This window comes from Kogia breviceps, chromosome 18 (genome assembly GCF_026419965.1).
Source record: "Kogia breviceps isolate mKogBre1 chromosome 18, mKogBre1 haplotype 1, whole genome shotgun sequence".
Classification (NCBI taxonomy): domain Eukaryota; kingdom Metazoa; phylum Chordata; class Mammalia; order Artiodactyla; family Physeteridae; genus Kogia; species Kogia breviceps.
The window spans coordinates 5,511,941-5,528,939 of NC_081327.1; the positions used below are offsets into that span (position 1 = coordinate 5,511,941).

General features: G+C 59.1%; 1 protein-coding gene across 5 annotated transcripts in view; it reads left to right on the top strand.

Annotated features, from left to right (window-relative positions):
• Positions 1 to 16,999, top strand: part of SHANK1 (SH3 and multiple ankyrin repeat domains 1) — a 48,110-nt gene that overhangs the window by 26,410 nt on the left and 4,701 nt on the right. For 3 of the 5 annotated variants that reach the window (XM_067018753.1, XM_067018752.1, XM_067018754.1), the window contains 9 exons: positions 1,429 to 1,511; positions 1,722 to 1,846; positions 2,456 to 2,591; positions 2,873 to 2,953; positions 3,519 to 3,542; positions 3,747 to 3,815; positions 4,216 to 4,334; positions 11,503 to 11,599; positions 13,290 to 16,362. In XM_067018753.1, coding sequence (XP_066874854.1) covers positions 1,429 to 1,511; positions 1,722 to 1,846; positions 2,456 to 2,591; positions 2,873 to 2,953; positions 3,519 to 3,542; positions 3,747 to 3,815; positions 4,216 to 4,334; positions 11,503 to 11,599; positions 13,290 to 16,362 — 3,807 coding nt within the window. The remainder of the gene's footprint in view (positions 1 to 1,428; positions 1,512 to 1,721; positions 1,847 to 2,455; positions 2,592 to 2,872; positions 2,954 to 3,518; positions 3,543 to 3,746; positions 3,816 to 4,215; positions 4,335 to 11,502; positions 11,600 to 13,289; positions 16,363 to 16,999) is intronic. The other 2 variants (XM_067018756.1, XM_059044026.2) reach the window with 1 other exon arrangement.

The window sequence follows — 16,999 nt, forward strand, 5'->3', positions numbered from 1 at the left end:
GGGGTGTTACTGAAATATACTGGAGTATTCGTGGAGGGCTGTTTTGCCAGATCTCTGGGGGTAGGTAATTGGAGTGCGCGGGGAGCGCGCTTGGCTATTATTGGAGTGTGTTAGGGCCCGGGGATACTACTGGGGTATGATGACGGGGTCTGTGTGTGTGCTGGGCCGGGTTTCTGACCTGACTGCAGGATGCTCTGGATGCAGCAAGGCACGTGTTCTGGCGGCCCTGGGATGGGGGTGATTGTGGGTGTTCTGAGGCGCCTGGAGCCAGGGTGTCTGGGTATTCCTGCTGTATACTGGGGTGCCTGGAATGGAATGGATGTGTAATCCCGGTGTACACCGTGGTGACGTCTGGGGTTTGGGGCTGTTATCTGAGTGAGACCCGGGCAGCTGTTGAGATACACGGAATAGGTTTGAGTTTAACTGAACTTTTCTGGGTATGGGAGCCTTGCCTAAATGTGCTGGTGGGCTTTGGTGGCCTTACTGGGGACCATCCACATATTCACAGGCAGTTTGCGTTTTGCTAGAATCTACTGACTGCATTTGAGATATACCGGGAAATAGATGTCAGCGCTGTCCGCTAGAATTTTCTGCGGCGATGGAGATGTTCTGTATCTGTGCTGTCCAGAGTGGCAGCCACTAGCCGCGTGTGGCTGCCGGGCACTTGGAAACGTGGCTAGTGAGACTGAGGAACTGAATTTTTCAATTTAATTGTTAATTCACTTGCATATAAATAGACACAGGCAGCTAGTGGCCACCATATTGGACAATGCTGAATAAGCAATGTTACAACACGTGTGGGGACCTGGGGAGTTGTTACTGTAGCGTATATACAGTCAAGGCGTGGGGAGAGGTATTTTCCAAGTACATGTGTCCTCTGGCACAAAAGACTTGACCGAAGACAGCGAATGAAATCCATTGCGCATGTGCTACGGTACCCAGCACTGTGCCGAACCCGATAGATACTATATATGGGGAACTTCCACAGCGACCCCACCAGGTGGAGCCTGTTATTGTCCCGCGTTATAGTTGAGGAAACTGAGGCCCCAAAGGTTAAAGTCGTGGGCTCCGGGGCACAGACAGGAAGTGGCGAGCAGGGACTCCAGCCAGGCTGTCTGGTGATCTGGCAGTTTCGCTCTCCATTCCTCACACTGCGCTTTGCTGAATGGATGGGTGGATGGATGCGCGACGGGTGAATGAGGAAAGACTGAGTGGGAGAGCGAGCGCTCTGGGCTCTGAGGGGGAGGCTCGTCAGGGCTGCTGTGAGCATTCGCACGTGGAGTGGGTGAGGCAGCTCCTCGTTGGGGGGACGACTGCTCCTGGAGCTTGGGCTCAGGTCACCAGGGGGCTGGTGGGGCACGGGCTCTGGGCCTCATGATCTCTTTTCCACCCGCCCCACCCCCGCCCCTCCCCCGCCCTCCCCGCCAGTGATTACATCATCAAGGAGAAGACAGTTCTGCTGCAGAAGAAGGAGAGTGAGGGGTTTGGGTTCGTGCTCCGGGGGGCCAAGGGTGAGTGGCGGCCGGGGAGGGGACGGGAGAAGGGCTCTCTGACCCAGGGGGAAGGACAGGGAAAGGGACCCCGGCCTGCCCACCACCCCACCCCAGGGGGCTGGGCCCTCAGCTACGGTGAGGCCTCTGTGACTGGGGTCTGAGCCCCATCCCCTGCTCGGCCTCTCCACCCCCTCCCCTCCGACCCCGCCGGCTCCTCCCCATCTGCAGCGCAGACCCCCATCGAGGAGTTCACCCCCACCCCGGCCTTCCCGGCGCTGCAGTATCTGGAGTCGGTGGACGAGGGTGGCGTGGCATGGCGAGCTGGACTGCGAATGGGGGACTTCCTCATTGAGGTGAGTCCCGGCCCCCGGCCCCAAAGGCCTCTCCGAAGACCCTACCCCTGGCCCACCTTCCACAGACACCTCGCTCTCCTCCGGGCCCCTAGCAACAAATCCTCAGACCCCCTGTGATCTGTGCCAGGATGTGGCTGCCCAAATCCAGATTCTCCTTTGGCACCAAAGCTTCCCAAACCCCGTCCCCCCCGCACCCCCCCACCCCGCCCGCAGCCAGCCTCTGCTTCTTCAGTGACTCTATCTGAAAGCCTTTCTGAAGTATCTCAGATGACAGAGCTGTTCCCCACCCAGGGCGCGCGCGCGCACACACACACACACACACACACACACACACACACACACACACACACACACACACTGCTGGAGGGCAAGGAGGGAGAGAGGCAAAGAGGGTGGGCCCAGCCCCTTCCCCAACCCTGAGGCCAGGAGAGTTACAGGAACAGAGAGATGGGGGCTTGCAAGGCAGAGGAGGGTCAAGGGGAGCGAAGAGTGACCGACGCTGCCACACACACGGCAAGGCAGGAGGAGGCCACTTCGATGGGGACCCTGAAGTGGAAGGCACCCCCGCCCTCACCTGCTGGGTGTGCTCTGGGGGTGTCTGTGCCTCAGGTGAACGGGCAGAACGTGGTGAAGGTCGGCCACCGGCAGGTGGTGAACATGATCCGCCAAGGGGGTAACACGCTGATGGTCAAGGTGGTGATGGTCACGAGGCACCCGGACATGGAGGAGGCTGTTCATAAGAAAGGTGCTCCTCCCCCCACCTGTGTGGCCGGCGCGGGTCCCCCACGGCTACCAGACTACCATCCTCGGCAGCCCTAACGGCCCAGTGGTCCCCAGCAGCAGCAGCAGCGTTCCCTCCCCCAGGGCTGCTTGCTCAGGAGCCCCTGGAGAGGAGCTGAGTGAGGGCTCAGCCTGCCGATGGCACCTCTCCTCCGAGCTCCGGGGGCGCCGCGGTGGTGCACGGGGGAAGGTCATGGGCTTGCTTTCCACGGTACTGACGCCTGACGACCCCGCTCCTTCTTTCAGCACCGCCGCAGGCTAAGCGGCTCCAGCCCCCAACCATCTCCCTGCGTTCCAAGTCCATGACCTCGGAGCTGGAGGAGATGGGTGAGCTTGCGGGGCTGCTGGGGCCCAGGTGCTGCGGACGGAAAGGGGCAGAGGGGGGCTGGACCGTCATCCCTTGAGTTTGTTAGTGTTGTTAGTGACCAGGGGTCCTCGTCCTGATCCTGTCCCCCAGTCCATGGGTCAGACTCGCTCTGGCCTGCGTGTGTGTCGCTGGGAAAGGGCGTCTGAGAGCCGACTTTCCTTCGTCCTCTTACATCTGTTTCTCTGTGCGGGTCTCTCTCTGCGTCCGTACGTTCCTCTCTGCGGGCCCCTGTTTCCTTTCTAGCCCCTCTCCCTCTGGTCCACCTGAACTCCACCGCCATTCTCCATCTCTCCCTCCACCAGCTCCCCTCACTCCCACTAACAGAAAGGAAGGCGAGCTCCTCCCGCCATTCGGGGCCGAGGGGACCTCGGGGGTCCCGTGTCCCCTGCCGGGGGCGGATCAGGCAGCTAGCTGACCGCCCTCACCCCAGGGCCCTGAGGGAGGCGGGCGTTCCAGAAAGGGGGCCCCTCGCCTTCCCCTGAAGTCCTAACTCTTCGCTCCTCTACTGCCTCTCCCCCGGGCTAGTCTCGCCCTGGAAGAAGAAGAGTGGTGAGTGGGCACAGGACTGGCGGGAGGGCCCCCGTCCCTATCCCGCCGGCGGACTCGCCCCTCCCCCATCCCGGCCCCTCACTGCCCCATTCGCGCTTGCGCACGCACGCCGGCCACGCACGCCGGCCACGCACGCCGGCCACGCACGCTCCGCCACGCCCCCCGGGGGCGCCCGCGGGCTTCATCCGCCTCCTTTGCCCACAGAGTACGAGCAGCAGCCTGCGCCGGTGCCCAGCATGGAGAAGAAGCGGACCGTGTATCAGATGGCTCTCAGTAAGATGGCCCAGTCCTGCTCCCCGGGCTGCCCAGGGCCCCGACCCCACACCCCCTCCCTGGGCTGCCGCGCCCCCTTCAGCCAGCCCCGCGCTGGCCACCTTCACGCCTCAGCTTGGCCCCAGCCACCAAGTCTGAGTTCCCACCTCTGTTTTGAGCCTCCCTTGCACCCTCCCTCACACAATGGCTGTCCTGTTCACCTCCCTCACCCCGTCCCACCGCTGGGTCCTGCCTGTGGGCTGGAGACCGTGTCTTCAGGCAGGGCCGTCGGGCCACCGGGAGGGAGACAAGGGTGCCCGTTTCTGGTTCACACAATGGGCTTCCGGTAGCTGTGTCTCTACGCCAGGCCAAAGCAAACTTCATTTCTCTGGCTCTCCGTCCCTCTTCCGCCTCCCCCTAGACAAACTGGATGAAATTTTGGCGGCAGCTCAGCAGACCATCAGTGCAAGTGAGAGTCCTGGGCCTGGTGGCCTCGCGTCCCTGGGCAAACACCGACCCAAAGGCTTCTTTGCCACTGAGGTAGGCAGCCTGGTCTGGGGAACTGGGCCCTTGGGGGGAGGGAAGCTTGAGGGATGCACAGGGCATCTTGGAGCCTTTACCTCTCTCCTTGTAAATCCTTCCTGACGCCCCCCCACCCCGTGTTTAAGGCCCGTCCTACGGGGCACCGCGCTTCCTGGGGTTCCCTCCTTTCTCCCCACTCGGGGCATCCCCTTTCCTCTCGGCCCATCCTCTTCCTCCTTGTCGTCCCCCCAAATCCCATCTCTCTCATCTCCCTCCACTCTCCATCCTGACCCCTCATGTGTGGCCTCTCTTGCCCAGCTCATCTCCACCCCACCTCAGGGGTCTCAGGGAGGGTAAAATGGTGTGATGGATGGCGCTCCCTGGCCCGGGCACAGCACGTGATAATAGGTGCTCAACAAGTGGTAGTTATTAAAATATTAATTTCCATCTCTGTCTGCGCTTTGCCTGCTAACCTATAGTGGGTGTTGATCACATTTCTGACACTACGTTCTTACTTGGCTTATCTCATTCATTCCTTGGAATCATCCTGTGAGGTACACTCGGTTGTGATACAGAAGGGAAACTGAGGCTCAGAGAGGGAGCCAGGATTTCGACCCCAGGCAGTCAGACAGCTGGATCCGTGATCCAGCCACGGCCCTGGCTGGCTCTTCGGGTGAGGACCTGCCGGTCCCTTCGTGGCTGCCTTCCTCACTGGACTGTGCCCCTTCATGAGGACACATCCCCCACCAGCCCTGCCAGCGCTTCTCCCCGCCCCAGCCTCCAGCCTCCAGAGGCCACAAGGGGCCCTACCTCTGTCTCAGCACTTCCTTCTTCTCTGCCCAGGCCCTGCCCTCTGATCCCACCCTCTGACTCCCTCTTTTTACAGGCCACACCCACCACCGGTGACCAAGGGACCACTGACTCTAAAACTGGGTGCTTTGACTTTTGCGCGACCACGGACCCCTTTGGCAGGCTGGCATAGTCCTCATAATAATGCTTATAAATGCATAAAATAAAACATAATTCGTAAGGGTCAAGAACCGTACATAATCACGGGGAGTGACAATGGAAGGGTGTAGCCTCGCGAGGGCAGTGCAAGCCTGAGCAAAGAGTTCATCTTTTGTGAGTGGATGAAGTTAGGTTACAAGTCCCTTGAGCCAAAAATAAAATTTTAAAAAATACATAAGGTAACAAAGGAAGCCAGTTACACTGCAATACAGCTATCAAAATATTTTTTGAAAGCAAAAGTTGCTATAGAGTAATGTCGGTGCCCTTTCTGCACCATGGTAGCCGGAAAGATCTGGTGGTGGATCTTGACTACTCTAATTTCGAAGTCCTAAGAAGCATAAACACTATTTAGAGAAATCTGCAGCCTCTGCAATGAAGGATACAGAAATACCTGTGATTTCTGTTGGGGGTACAGTCACAGGTTTTGCTAAGACTGACGTGGGCTGTTGCCTACATCCTTAATTGGGAAAATGTTGTGTTTTAGTTGTAGAATAATGAAAATAAAGATGTAGGGTTTTTCTCCCCATCCAAGTAAGCGTGCAGGGCCCCCCTGAAATCTATCCATAGCCCTCTTAAGGGTTCAACCACCTATTCTAGAAGGCCTAGTGCTTTTTTTAAAATTTATTTATTTATTTATTTATTGGCTGCGTTGGGTCTTTGTTGCTGCACACAGGCTTTCTCTAGCTGCGGCGAGCGGGGGCTACTCTTCATTGCGGTGCGCGGGCTCTAGGCATGCAGGCTTCAGTAGTTGTGGCTCGCGGGCTCTAGAGCGCAGGCTCAATAGTTGCGGCACACGGGCTTAGTTGCTCCGCGGCATGTGGGATCTTCCCGGACCAGGGCTCAAACTCGCATCCCCTGCATTGGCAGGTGGATTCTTAACCACTGCGCCACCAGGGAAGCCCCCTAGTACTTTTACAAGAGCCAAATTGCAGGTGGCAAATTTTGTATCGAGACTCCTAGAATTTCTCCCAGATTTAGAGGCAGAGGGTCCTTGGCCACTTCTCAGGGCTCGGCAGAGGGCCCTGCATGCAGGAGCCCTCACTTCACACCCGTCCTTGACTTTGCAAGGAATTTGAAATCTCGGGGCCTATTAGGGTCATGTTCCGTGCCCACCTCCCTCCAGGGTCAGTTTAAGGATCAAAAGTCCAGGGCTTCCCTGGTAGCGCAGTGGTTGAGAGTCCGCCTGCCAATGCAGGGGACGTGGGTTCGTGCCCCGGTCCAGGAGGATCCCACATGCCGCGGAGAGGCTGGGCCCGTGAGCCGTGGCCGCTGCGCCTGCGCGTCCGGAGCCTGTGCTCCGCGACGGGAGAGGCCGCAGCGGTGAGGGGCCCGCGAACCGCAAAAAAGAATGTTCCCAATGTGCCCCACAGGCTGCTTTTAACGGGCCTGCACCACAGTGGACAGAGCGAAAGATTGTGCAAGACGCCACTGTTTAAAAACTTAAGGATGGAGAGATTTCAACCCTCCCTGAAAAACACACCTCTGCATAAAACCTAAGGGGGGCTGGGAGGACCCACTGCACCAACAGTGAGGGTGCAGACCCCAGGCAGATCTGCTGTAGGTCAAGGCCCCTCTTGGGCTCTGTCTCCTCCTAGGGCTCTGCAGTTCATCTGTCTGTCCTCCCCTCTGCATGGCTTTGGTTTTCTTGGCTACTGTCTGTTACCTGGTGACTGACCGCCCTCGGTGGGTGGGGGTGGTCCCCTGATCCCCATCTCCCACATCTTGGTCTGGGTGGTCTGCGTTCTGGTTTCAGCCATTCTCTGGACTCAGTTTCTCCCTCTGGTTATTTTTACCATATCATCTTGGTTGCATCCTCTGCCTCTTGCCCTCCCGGGGCATGTCTGGACCTCCTGGCTGCATGTCTTTCCCTCCTAGGGTAGCTCTGGCCCTCTCCATGGCAGAATCTCTCAGGACTGCCTTTTTCTCCCTGCCTTGCTGGGTCCCACTTTCTTCCCATGGCTGTCTCATGTCCCCTCCTGTCTCCCCGACACCTCTGGAGCCCCATCTCTGCCTCTGTCTCCCCACCTCTGTCTTTGTCTTGCTCTGTCTCTCCATCTGTCTCCCGCTCCGATCTCTTCCCCCTCACCCCTTTCAGGGGCTGGCTCCCGAACGCGAATTTCCCAGCCCATCTTCAGCCTCTAGCCTGTGCACAGCACCAGGGCACACTCTGCCATGGAGGCACCAGACCCACAACCGACCCACGAGGTGGCACAGGAGGAGGGCGGGACCTCTGGTCAACTCGCTGGGGAGGAGTCTGCCCGGCAGTCGGTGACGTCACATGTACCTGGCACAGTCTGATTGGCTGCCTCTGCGCGGGAGAGAGTGCTCCCCGTTTGTTGAGGGAGGTCAGCCTGTCTCACCTTGAGTCCGTCCACCCCTCAGGCAGTCACTCCTAGCCTCCTCAGACGCTATTATGGCTCCTCTGTCAGACATCTCCTCTGCCACTATGAGCCCTCTGTGCCAAGCTAACCCATCATTTGATCCCTCTTTTTCCACTTAGAAGGCCTTCTGCCAGTGTGCCAATCTGACGCCTCTCCCTTGAGTCTGGACCCTCTTCAGCTAGCGGAACCCTTCCTCTATCACTCTAACCCTTCCCCCGTTATTCTGTCCCCTCCCCGTCACTCTGACCCCTCCCCTGTCACTGTGATCCTTCCCCATCACTCTCTCAAAGGAACAGGACTAGGGTTATGTCATCGGGGTGCTCCCCCCATTTTGTCAAGGTGTCCTTCATTCTACAAATATTTATTGAGCAACTACTATGTGCTGGACCTGCTGCTCGGCCCTGGGAGTATAGGAGGGAACCAGCCAAACAAAGTTACCTCCCTTAGAGGTAACTGGCGGGCGAGTGGGGGTATTTTGCGGAATTGGGTTCTGCTGTATATAAGAGAAACCCCCAGATAACAGTGGCTTGAACAAACAAATGCTTCTATCTCTTTCGTCTTGAACAAGTCTGGAGTAGGGAGTCTGAGGCAGGTGTGGTAGCCTCCATGGTCTTGAAGACCTAGGATTCTTCTCACCCTAGCCACAAAGTCACCTCATAGTCCAAGAGGCTGCTGGAGCTCCATCTATCGCACCAGCATTCCAGGTAGCAGGAACAAGGAAGAGTGAAAAGGCAGAAGTGCAAAGGAGGGCACATTGTCGCTTCTTGGGTTACCTCTGATGAGACTTCCCAGAACTAACACACAACACTTCCACTTAGGCATCTGGGCCGGCCTTAGTCCCATGACCACACCTAGCCACAAGGGAGGCTGGGAAATGTAGTCTCTCAATAGGTACCAAATAAGATTGGGGTTTTCTTATCAAAGAAGAAGAGTAGAATGGGTATTGGGTAGGCTACATGCCCAGGGAGACAGACAATTAACAAGTAAGCAAATCATTATAATAACTCTAACCTAGGATAGGTGGAGGAAATTATGATGCAGAGTCATAGAAGGAAGGCTCTCCAGGGAGGAGACATCTGAAACTACCAGATCCCACCCAATGTCACCCTGCTACCACCTGTCTGATGTCATCTCCCACCCCTCAGCCCTTGGCTCACCCACTCCGGACACACTGGCTTCCTAACTATTCCTTGAACACAGCAGGCTCACTCCCACCTCAGGACCTTTGCACTTGCTGCTCCTTCTGCCTGGAATACTCTTCCCCGGGATACATCCCTGGCTCCTTCCTTCAGGAGTTTGCTCAGGTTGTACCCTCTCCGCAGGGTCTTCTTGACTGCTTTATTTTAAATTATACTCTCCCTCTTTTCTGTCGCTTACCTCCATCTGACCCACGTCGTATCTTACTAATTTATTTTGTTTATGGTCTGCCTGCCCTTCATGTGGGCAGGGACTTTTGTCCGTTTTGTTTACGGCTGCATCTGCAGCATCTAGAACAGTCCCTGACATAAATCAGGTGCTCCATAAATATCTGTGGAATGATTGAATGAATGATGCAAACACAGAAGTAGTCCCAGCCCAAGGTGAGGGCAGTGAGAGGGGTAGCACAGGTGCATTCTATGAAGGTCTAGAGCATCAATGTCCGGTAGAGCTGTCTGTGATGATGGAGATGTTCTCCATCTGCACTGTCCAATATGGCAGCCACCATCCATGAGTGACAAGTGAACACTTGAAATGTGGCCAGTGTGATGGAGGAAGGGAATTTTCAACTTCAGTTTATTTAAATTTATTCAAATTAATTGAAATGTACATCTGAATGGCTAGTGGCCACTGGATTAGGAAGTGCAGGGCTAGAGGAAGGGGGTGGCCAGGCCAGGGTGGGGGCCGGGGTGACAAGGGAGTTTTCCCCTAGCAGAGAGCGGGGAAGGGATTTTCCAGGCAGAGGGAACCGCGGATGCTGAGGCTCTGAGGTGAGAAACAGCACAGGGAATTCAGAGAACTGGGAGTGGTTAGAGCAGGGGGGCAGCCGGGGGCGCGGAGGGGGAGGCGAGGGCAGTCAGGTCCACACTCCAGAAGTGGGGGCCCCATCCAAAGAGGCCTTCCTCTCTATGAACTTCTGGCCTCAAAGACGGAGAAGGAAGACACATGGTGCCACCTGGCAGAAGCAGGGGAGTCGAGGCCCCAGAGTGCCTGCCATTGGCTTGTTCACTTGACACAAGCTTATAGAACATCAGGCCTGTTTGGGGACTGGGGACCTAGCAGTGAAACAGACTGATAAAGTCACTACCCTCAGGAAGGTTGCATTATGACTTCTGTGGGCCTTTGGTACTTTTGCCTTCATGAGCCCCTCCTTCCTAAAAAAAAAAAAAAAAAAAAAAAAAGTTAAAAATCAATGTTTTATGACTGTGTTGATACAAAGCTGAATATTATCCAGGCTGAATTATAATTATTTTTCCTTCCTATTTGAAAAGAAATTAAAACATTTCCCCTAAAAGTATCGTGGGCCCTTGACCCTGTACCCATGGTGCCTGGGATAATGTCTGGTGCCTTCAGGGAGCTGGCATTCTCGCCAGGAAGACAGACAGACAGTAAGCAAGAAGTGAGAGAAGTGTCGTGAAGGCAACAGGACAGGGAAATGCAGTAGGCAGTGACTGGTTGGGATATTGGAGCAGAGGACATAAAGATGGAAAGGACTCTGTGACGATTGGGAGGAAGCCATTGCAGAGAGAAGACCCAGGGCTTGTAAGTGTCCTAAAGCAGGGATGAACGTTGCGGGCCCCGCAGGAGCAAGAAAAGGTGGGCGTGGTGGGACCAGAGTGGGAGATATAGGCAAGGGCTAGACCGTACACGGTGTCTTAATCACCGTGATTCTTCAACTCAAATCAGAGCCTGAGATAAGGATACCCGAGATAACGATTTCCTAAGGGGGAACCTGTAAGGGCATGAGGGAGGCAGGAAAGTCAGCAACCCTTGTCCCCACTGGAGTTTGCCTTCAGCCTGATCCCTTGGGGAGCTCGGGAGTGTGAATTGCAGGATGGAGATGATCCCTCCTTAGACCTTCCTGTCGGTTGGCTGCAGGCTGCTCCCACAAGTGGGGGGCACGTAACAGCTTGGGCGCATCCACTCCTTTGGAGGGGGGACGATTCTTCAGAGCAAGGGGCAGCCCCGTGTTGCAGGCAGGTGACACTCACAGCGGCTGGGGACGGGCACAGCACCCTGGCTGAGGAGATCTGGGTGGGCACAGGAAGTGTCTACCACAGGGGGCTTTGAAGACCAGACTTGGGAATTCGGATCCGTTCCGAACTGACGGGAGATGCTGCTGTAGGATTTTAAGCAGGGCAATAGCATGACCAGAATTTCTTTTAGAAAGATCCCTCTGACTCTTGCGTGGAAGGAAAGCAGACCAGGAATGGGTGGCAGGACAGGGGTGGCAGCCAGGAGACAAGGAAAAGGCTACTGCAGTCATGCAGGCAGGCGATGGTGGTAACTTGGACCTGGGCGGTGACAGCAGGGGGGGAGAAAAGTGCCTAGATTAGTGATGGGCTTGGGAAGCAGAGCAGACAGGCTCAGTTGATAATCGGACCTTTTCCCCCTCTCTTTCTCCCCGCTGCTGCTGTCAGGACTCAGAAACCTTTCCCTACCCCAGAGTTCCCTTCCATCTCCTTCACACCCCTCTCCCTTCCTGCAGAAGCTGGGGAAGGAATGGCGGATGGCTGTGTGGGGAAGCCATGGATTTTCATGCCCTGACTGATTTTTCTCTGCTCTCTCTTCTCTCTCCTCCTCTGACTGCCAACCCAAAGTCGAGCTTTGATCCCCACCACCGCTCCCAGCCAAGTTATGAACGTCCTTCCTACCTGCCTCCGGGACCTGGGCTCATGCTCCGGCAAAAGTCTATTGGTATGTCACCTGCAAGGGGGGGTGTAAGGGATGCCAGTGGGGAAAGGGGAGGCTGGGAGGGTGACAGTTTACCGGGAAAACAAGGGAGCCTGGGAATGTTCTTTTTTCCTTCCATATGTGACCATCAGGTTGGGCAAAGAGCTCAGGCTTTGTTGCTGGGCAAACCTGGGTTTGAATCCTGGCTCTTGTCCATCCTGGCTGTGTGACGCAGGGCAGGCGGCTTCACTTCTCTGGGCCTAGGGCTCTGCATCTAGAAAATGGGGACATCATTGCCCCTGCCTGGATGCAGTTAAGTCGAAACCACCACAGACCCTGGTTCATTCTCTCTCATACCAGACTCCATTCATTCATTCATTCTACAAATGTTTATTGAGCATTACCATATGCCAGGCTAAACTGCTGGGGATTTGTCAGGGAACAAAACAGACTAAAGGGTCCTGCCCTCAGGGAGCTTACCTTCTAGCTGGGGAAGGCAGACAACAGATTATAAGGATAAGAAATAAGAAAATGATATAGTATGTTAGCTGTGTTAAGTGCTATGGAAAAAAATAGAAAAAGAGTAGAATGAGAGATGTCAGGAGTGCTGGGGGGCAGGTTTGAGCTGAAACTTCGAGATGAAGTGGGGAGCCATGGGGCTATCTGGAAGTAAGGCTTTCCACACAGCAGGAGCAGCCAGTGCAAAGGTCCTGAGGTAGGTAGGACTGAGCTGCCATTTGCTAAGAGAGCAGCTTGGGAAGATCGTGGGGAGGAGATCCGGAGCTCAATTTGGGGCCTGCTTAGTTTGAGATGCCAGTGAGACATCCAAGTGGATGCAGCACTTGGATATAGAAGCCCGGAGCTCAGGGGCAAGGATTGGGTCCGAGACAAGCATGGGAGTCTTCAGCAGGGAAGCAGTGAACGAAGCCATGACACTGGTTGAGATGGTCAACGGAGAGCGAGTAGTCAGAGGGGAAAAGGGAATCAAGGACTGAGCCCTGGCAGTTGATAAGTGGGCAAAAGATTCCACTCCTCCAGTTCCCTCCAGGTTGTTTGCTGTTTGGATCTAGCTTTTCCCCAGCTTCAGTGTCCACAGTCCACCAGTGTGTGTCATTTGCCTAATATCAGTTACCTATACATCTACCTGACATTGCTTATCTGTGAATTGGCTCCCTCTTTTACATATTAGCCTCATCCTAAGCAGTGCTGTCTGTGAAATCACAGATTTGATATGATAATTACATTTCTTTTCTGCATGTACATGAAAAGAAATCTGTAAGTATGCCCAGAAACACGGTATCTCTTCCTGGCTCAAGCCATTTTTGCTCATCCCAAGCGACCGCCAGCATATACCGTGTCTTTGGGCGAATTAGAAAAGGCGCCCCCTCCTGGCCCGGGTAGGAAGTTCAGCTGAATTCCGCACCCCCCCCCCGCCTCCCCGCCCCCCCTCCCCCCCGCCGCCACACGCACACACCACACCTCTCTTGCTCGCTCTGCCATTTGCTGTTGTGCAGTGCACAACCTGTATTACTGTATCAAGCGGATTTGGATTTATCACAGCTGGGTAAGCTCTAGACTAACCCATGTTCTTCTTAACATCTACTGGGTGTCATTATTATTATCATTGTAATATTGAAGTTCTGTGGGACAGGGGAACAGAGAGGCCACCCCCTCCCATCCCCACCCTGCTTCTGGATCCTCTGTGTCTTCCCAGGGGCTGCAGAAGATGAGAGACCCTACCTAGCCCCCCCAGCCATGAAGTTCAGCCGCAGCCTGTCTGTGCCTGGTTCAGAGGACATCCCGCCGCCGCCCACCACGTCCCCACCAGAGCCGCCCTACAGCACACCTCCAGCCCCCTCTTCCTCCGGCCGCCTCACCCCCTCGCCCCGGGGAGCGCCCTTCAACCCCGGCTCCGGTGGCCCCCACCCCGCGTCGTCGCCGGCGTCCTTCGATGGGCCCTGCCCTCCGGACAGCCGCGTGGGGAGCCGTGAGAAGAGCCTGTACCACGGCGGGGCCCTGCCCCCTGCGCACCACCCGCCGCCACCCCACCAGCCTCACGCTCCGCTCCCCCAACCACACCACCACCACGCCCACCCGCCGCATCCGCCGGAGATGGAGACAGGCGGCTCCCCCGATGACCCCCCACCGCGACTGGCCCTGGGGCCCCAGCCCAGCCTGCGGGGCTGGCGGGGCGGCGGGCCCAGCCCGACCCCGGGGGCCCTGTCCCCGTCGCACCACGGCAGCGGGGGCGGGGCCGGCGGCCCCTCCCAGGCCCCGGCGCTGCGCTACTTCCAGCTGCCTCCCCGGGCGGCCAGCGCGGCCATGTACGTGCCGGCCCGTTCGGGCCGCGGGCGCAAGGGCCCGCTCGTCAAGCAGACCAAAGTCGAAGGCGAGCCCCAGAAGGGCGGCGGCCTCCCGCCCACGGCCTCGCCCTCGTCGCCGGCGTCCCCGCAGCCGCCGCCGGCCGCGGCCGCCCCGTCGGAGAAGAGCTCCATCCCCATCCCCACCATCATCATCAAGGCTCCTTCCACCAGCAGCAGCGGCCGCAGCAGCCAGGGCAGCAGCACCGAGGCGGAGCCCCCGGCCCAGCCCGAGGCCGCGGGCGGCCCCTCCGCGCCGAGCCCCGCCCCGGCCAGGCCGCCGGTGCCGCCGCCGCCGCCCTCGCCCGTGCCCGCGCCCGCCTCGCCCAGCGGCCCGGCCACCCTCGATTTCACCAGCCAGTTCGGGGCGGCCCTGGTCGGGGCGGCTCGGCGAGAAGGGGGCTGGCAGAACGAAGCGCGCCGGCGGTCCACGCTCTTCCTCTCCACCGACACGGGGGACGAGGACGGCGGCGAGGGCTCGCTGGGCCCGGGGGCGCCCCCGGGCCCCCGGCTGCGCCACTCCAAGTCCATCGACGAAGGCATGTTTTCGGCCGAGCCCTACCTCCGGCTGGAGTCCGCGGGCGCCGGGAGCGGCGGCGGCTACGTGGGCCACGGAGCCGGCGGCCGCGCCTACGGGAGCAGCGCGGGCAGCAGCGCCTTCACCAGCTTCCTGCCGCCGCGGCCCCTGGTCCACCCGCTGACCGGCAAGGCCCTGGACCCGGCCTCCCCGCTCGGGCTGGCGCTCGCCGCCCGAGAGCGGGCGCTGAAGGAGTCCGCGGAGGGCGGTGGCGCCCCGCAGCCGCCCCCGAGGCCCACGTCGCCCCGCTACGAGGCCCCGCCGCCCACGCCGCACCACCACTCGCCCCACGCCCACCACGAGCCAGTGCTGCGCCTCTGGGGAGCCGCCCCGCCGGACCCGGCCCGCCGGGAGCTGGGCTACCGGGCCGGGCTGGGCAGCCAGGAGAAGTCCCTTCCGGCCAGCCCGCCAGCCGCCCGGCGCTCCCTGCTGCACCGCCTGCCCCCCACCGCCCCCGGGGTCGGGCCCCTCCTGCTGCAGCTGGGGTCCGAGCCCCCCGCCCCGCACCCCGCGCTGAGCAAGGCCTGGAGGTCCACAGCCCCGGAGGAGCCCGAGCGGCTGCCCCTCCACGTGCGGTTCCTCGAGAACTGCCAGCCCCGGGCCGGTGGGCCGGGGGGAAGGGGGCCCCCCTCGGAGGACGGGCCGGGGATCCCGCCGCCCAGCCCACGCCGGTCCGTGCCCCCCTCGCCGACCTCCCCGCGGGGCGGTGACGAGAACGGGCCCCCCCTGCTGGTCCTGCCGCCCCCCGCCCCCTCGGTGGACGTGGAAGACGGCGAATTTCTCTTTGTGGAACCGCTGCCCCCGCCCCTGGAGTTCTCCAACAGCTTTGATAAGCCCGAGTCGCCCCTCACGCCCGGGCCTCCCCACCCGCTGCCGGACCCACCCACCGCGACCAGCCCAGCGCCCCCTGCGCCGCCCCCTGCCGTGGCCGCCGCCCCTCCCACGCTGGACTCCACCGCATCCAGCCTGACCTCCTACGACAGCGAGGTGGCCACGCTGACCCAGGCGGGCCCCGCAGCTGCTGGGGACGCGCCTCCGCCGGGCCCAGCAGCCCCAGCCGTGCCGCCTCCCCCTGCCCCACAGCCTGGCCCAGACCCTCCAGCTGGCACAGATTCTGGAATCGAGGAGGTGGACAGTCGGAGCAGCAGTGACCACCCGCTGGAGACCATCAGCAGCGCGTCCACGCTGAGTAGCCTGTCTGCCGAAGGCGGGGCTGGGGGCGGGGTGGCCAGTGTGGCCAGTGGGCCGGAGCTCCTGGACACGTATGTGGCCTACCTGGACGGCCAGGCCTTCGGGGGCGGCGGTCCTCCTGGCCCACCATACCCACCGCAGCTCATGACTCCCTCTAAGCTCCGGGGCCGGGCGCTTGGGGCCAGTGGAGGCCTGCGGCCTGGCCCCGGTGCGGGACTCCGAGACCCTGTCACTCCCACCAGCCCCACCGTCTCGGTGACGGGGGCTGGAACCGATGGGCTGCTGGCCCTGAGTGGTTGCTCAGGACCTTCGACGGCAGGTGTGGCCGGCGGTCCAGGGGCTGTAGAGCCAGAAGGCCCACCGGTGCCCTTGCCGTCCGCCTCCTCCCTGCCTCGGAAGCTGCTGCCCTGGGAGGAGGGCCCGGGTCCGCCGCCACCACCCCTGCCTGGACCCTTAGCCCAGCCTCAGGCCTCAGCCTTGGCCACAGTAAAAGCCAGCATCATCAGTGAACTCAGCTCCAAGCTTCAGCAGTTTGGGGGCTCCTCGGCAGCTGGTGGCGCTCTGCCCTGGGCCCGGGGAGGCGGCGGGGGAAGCGGGGACGGCCACCACGGGGGAGCCAGCTACGTCCCCGAGAGGACTTCCTCCCTGCAGCGGCAGAGGTGAGCCGGGGGCTGGAGGTTGGCAGTGGAGGCCAGAGGGGCTGGCTGTGGGTAGCAGAGACCGTCTTCCACATAGCTGTGTCCCTTTAGGGTCCCGGGTGGTAGAAAGAAAACAGAAGCCGGGCTGGCGTGGAGAAGTTTGCCCTCAAAGAAGCATGCTTTCCCAGCCGCTTTAAATTTCCCTTTGTATCAGTAGCTTCTGTGGTCTCCTCGCGTCACCATGACAACCCACATTCTTCCATGATGAACAAAAAGAGTGATCAACAAAGGAGACTGGAGCACGACTTGCCCGCTGTCTGTTTCCTTGGTGGGTTGTCAGTTCTGACAATCCCGGAAATCTTCAAGTCCCTTGAGCCCCGTGTTGGTCAAGACAAGATGCTTTAGGGCACGGTCGGTGGTTACAAGTGTGGTTCTGGAGCCAGGCTTTTTTGGATCGTGGTTCCAGCCCTGCACTTTCTAAGCGGGTGACCTTAGGCAAAGGAATCCACCTCTCTGTAGAAGAGGGACAGCATAGAACCCTTCTGAAAGGGTTTTTGAGGCCATTGTTGTACCATGAGATGGGGGAGGGGAGGGATCTCTTACAAAAGCCCAGCAAGTATAGATGGAGAAGTCCAGGAAAATGCATAAGTTTTCTAAA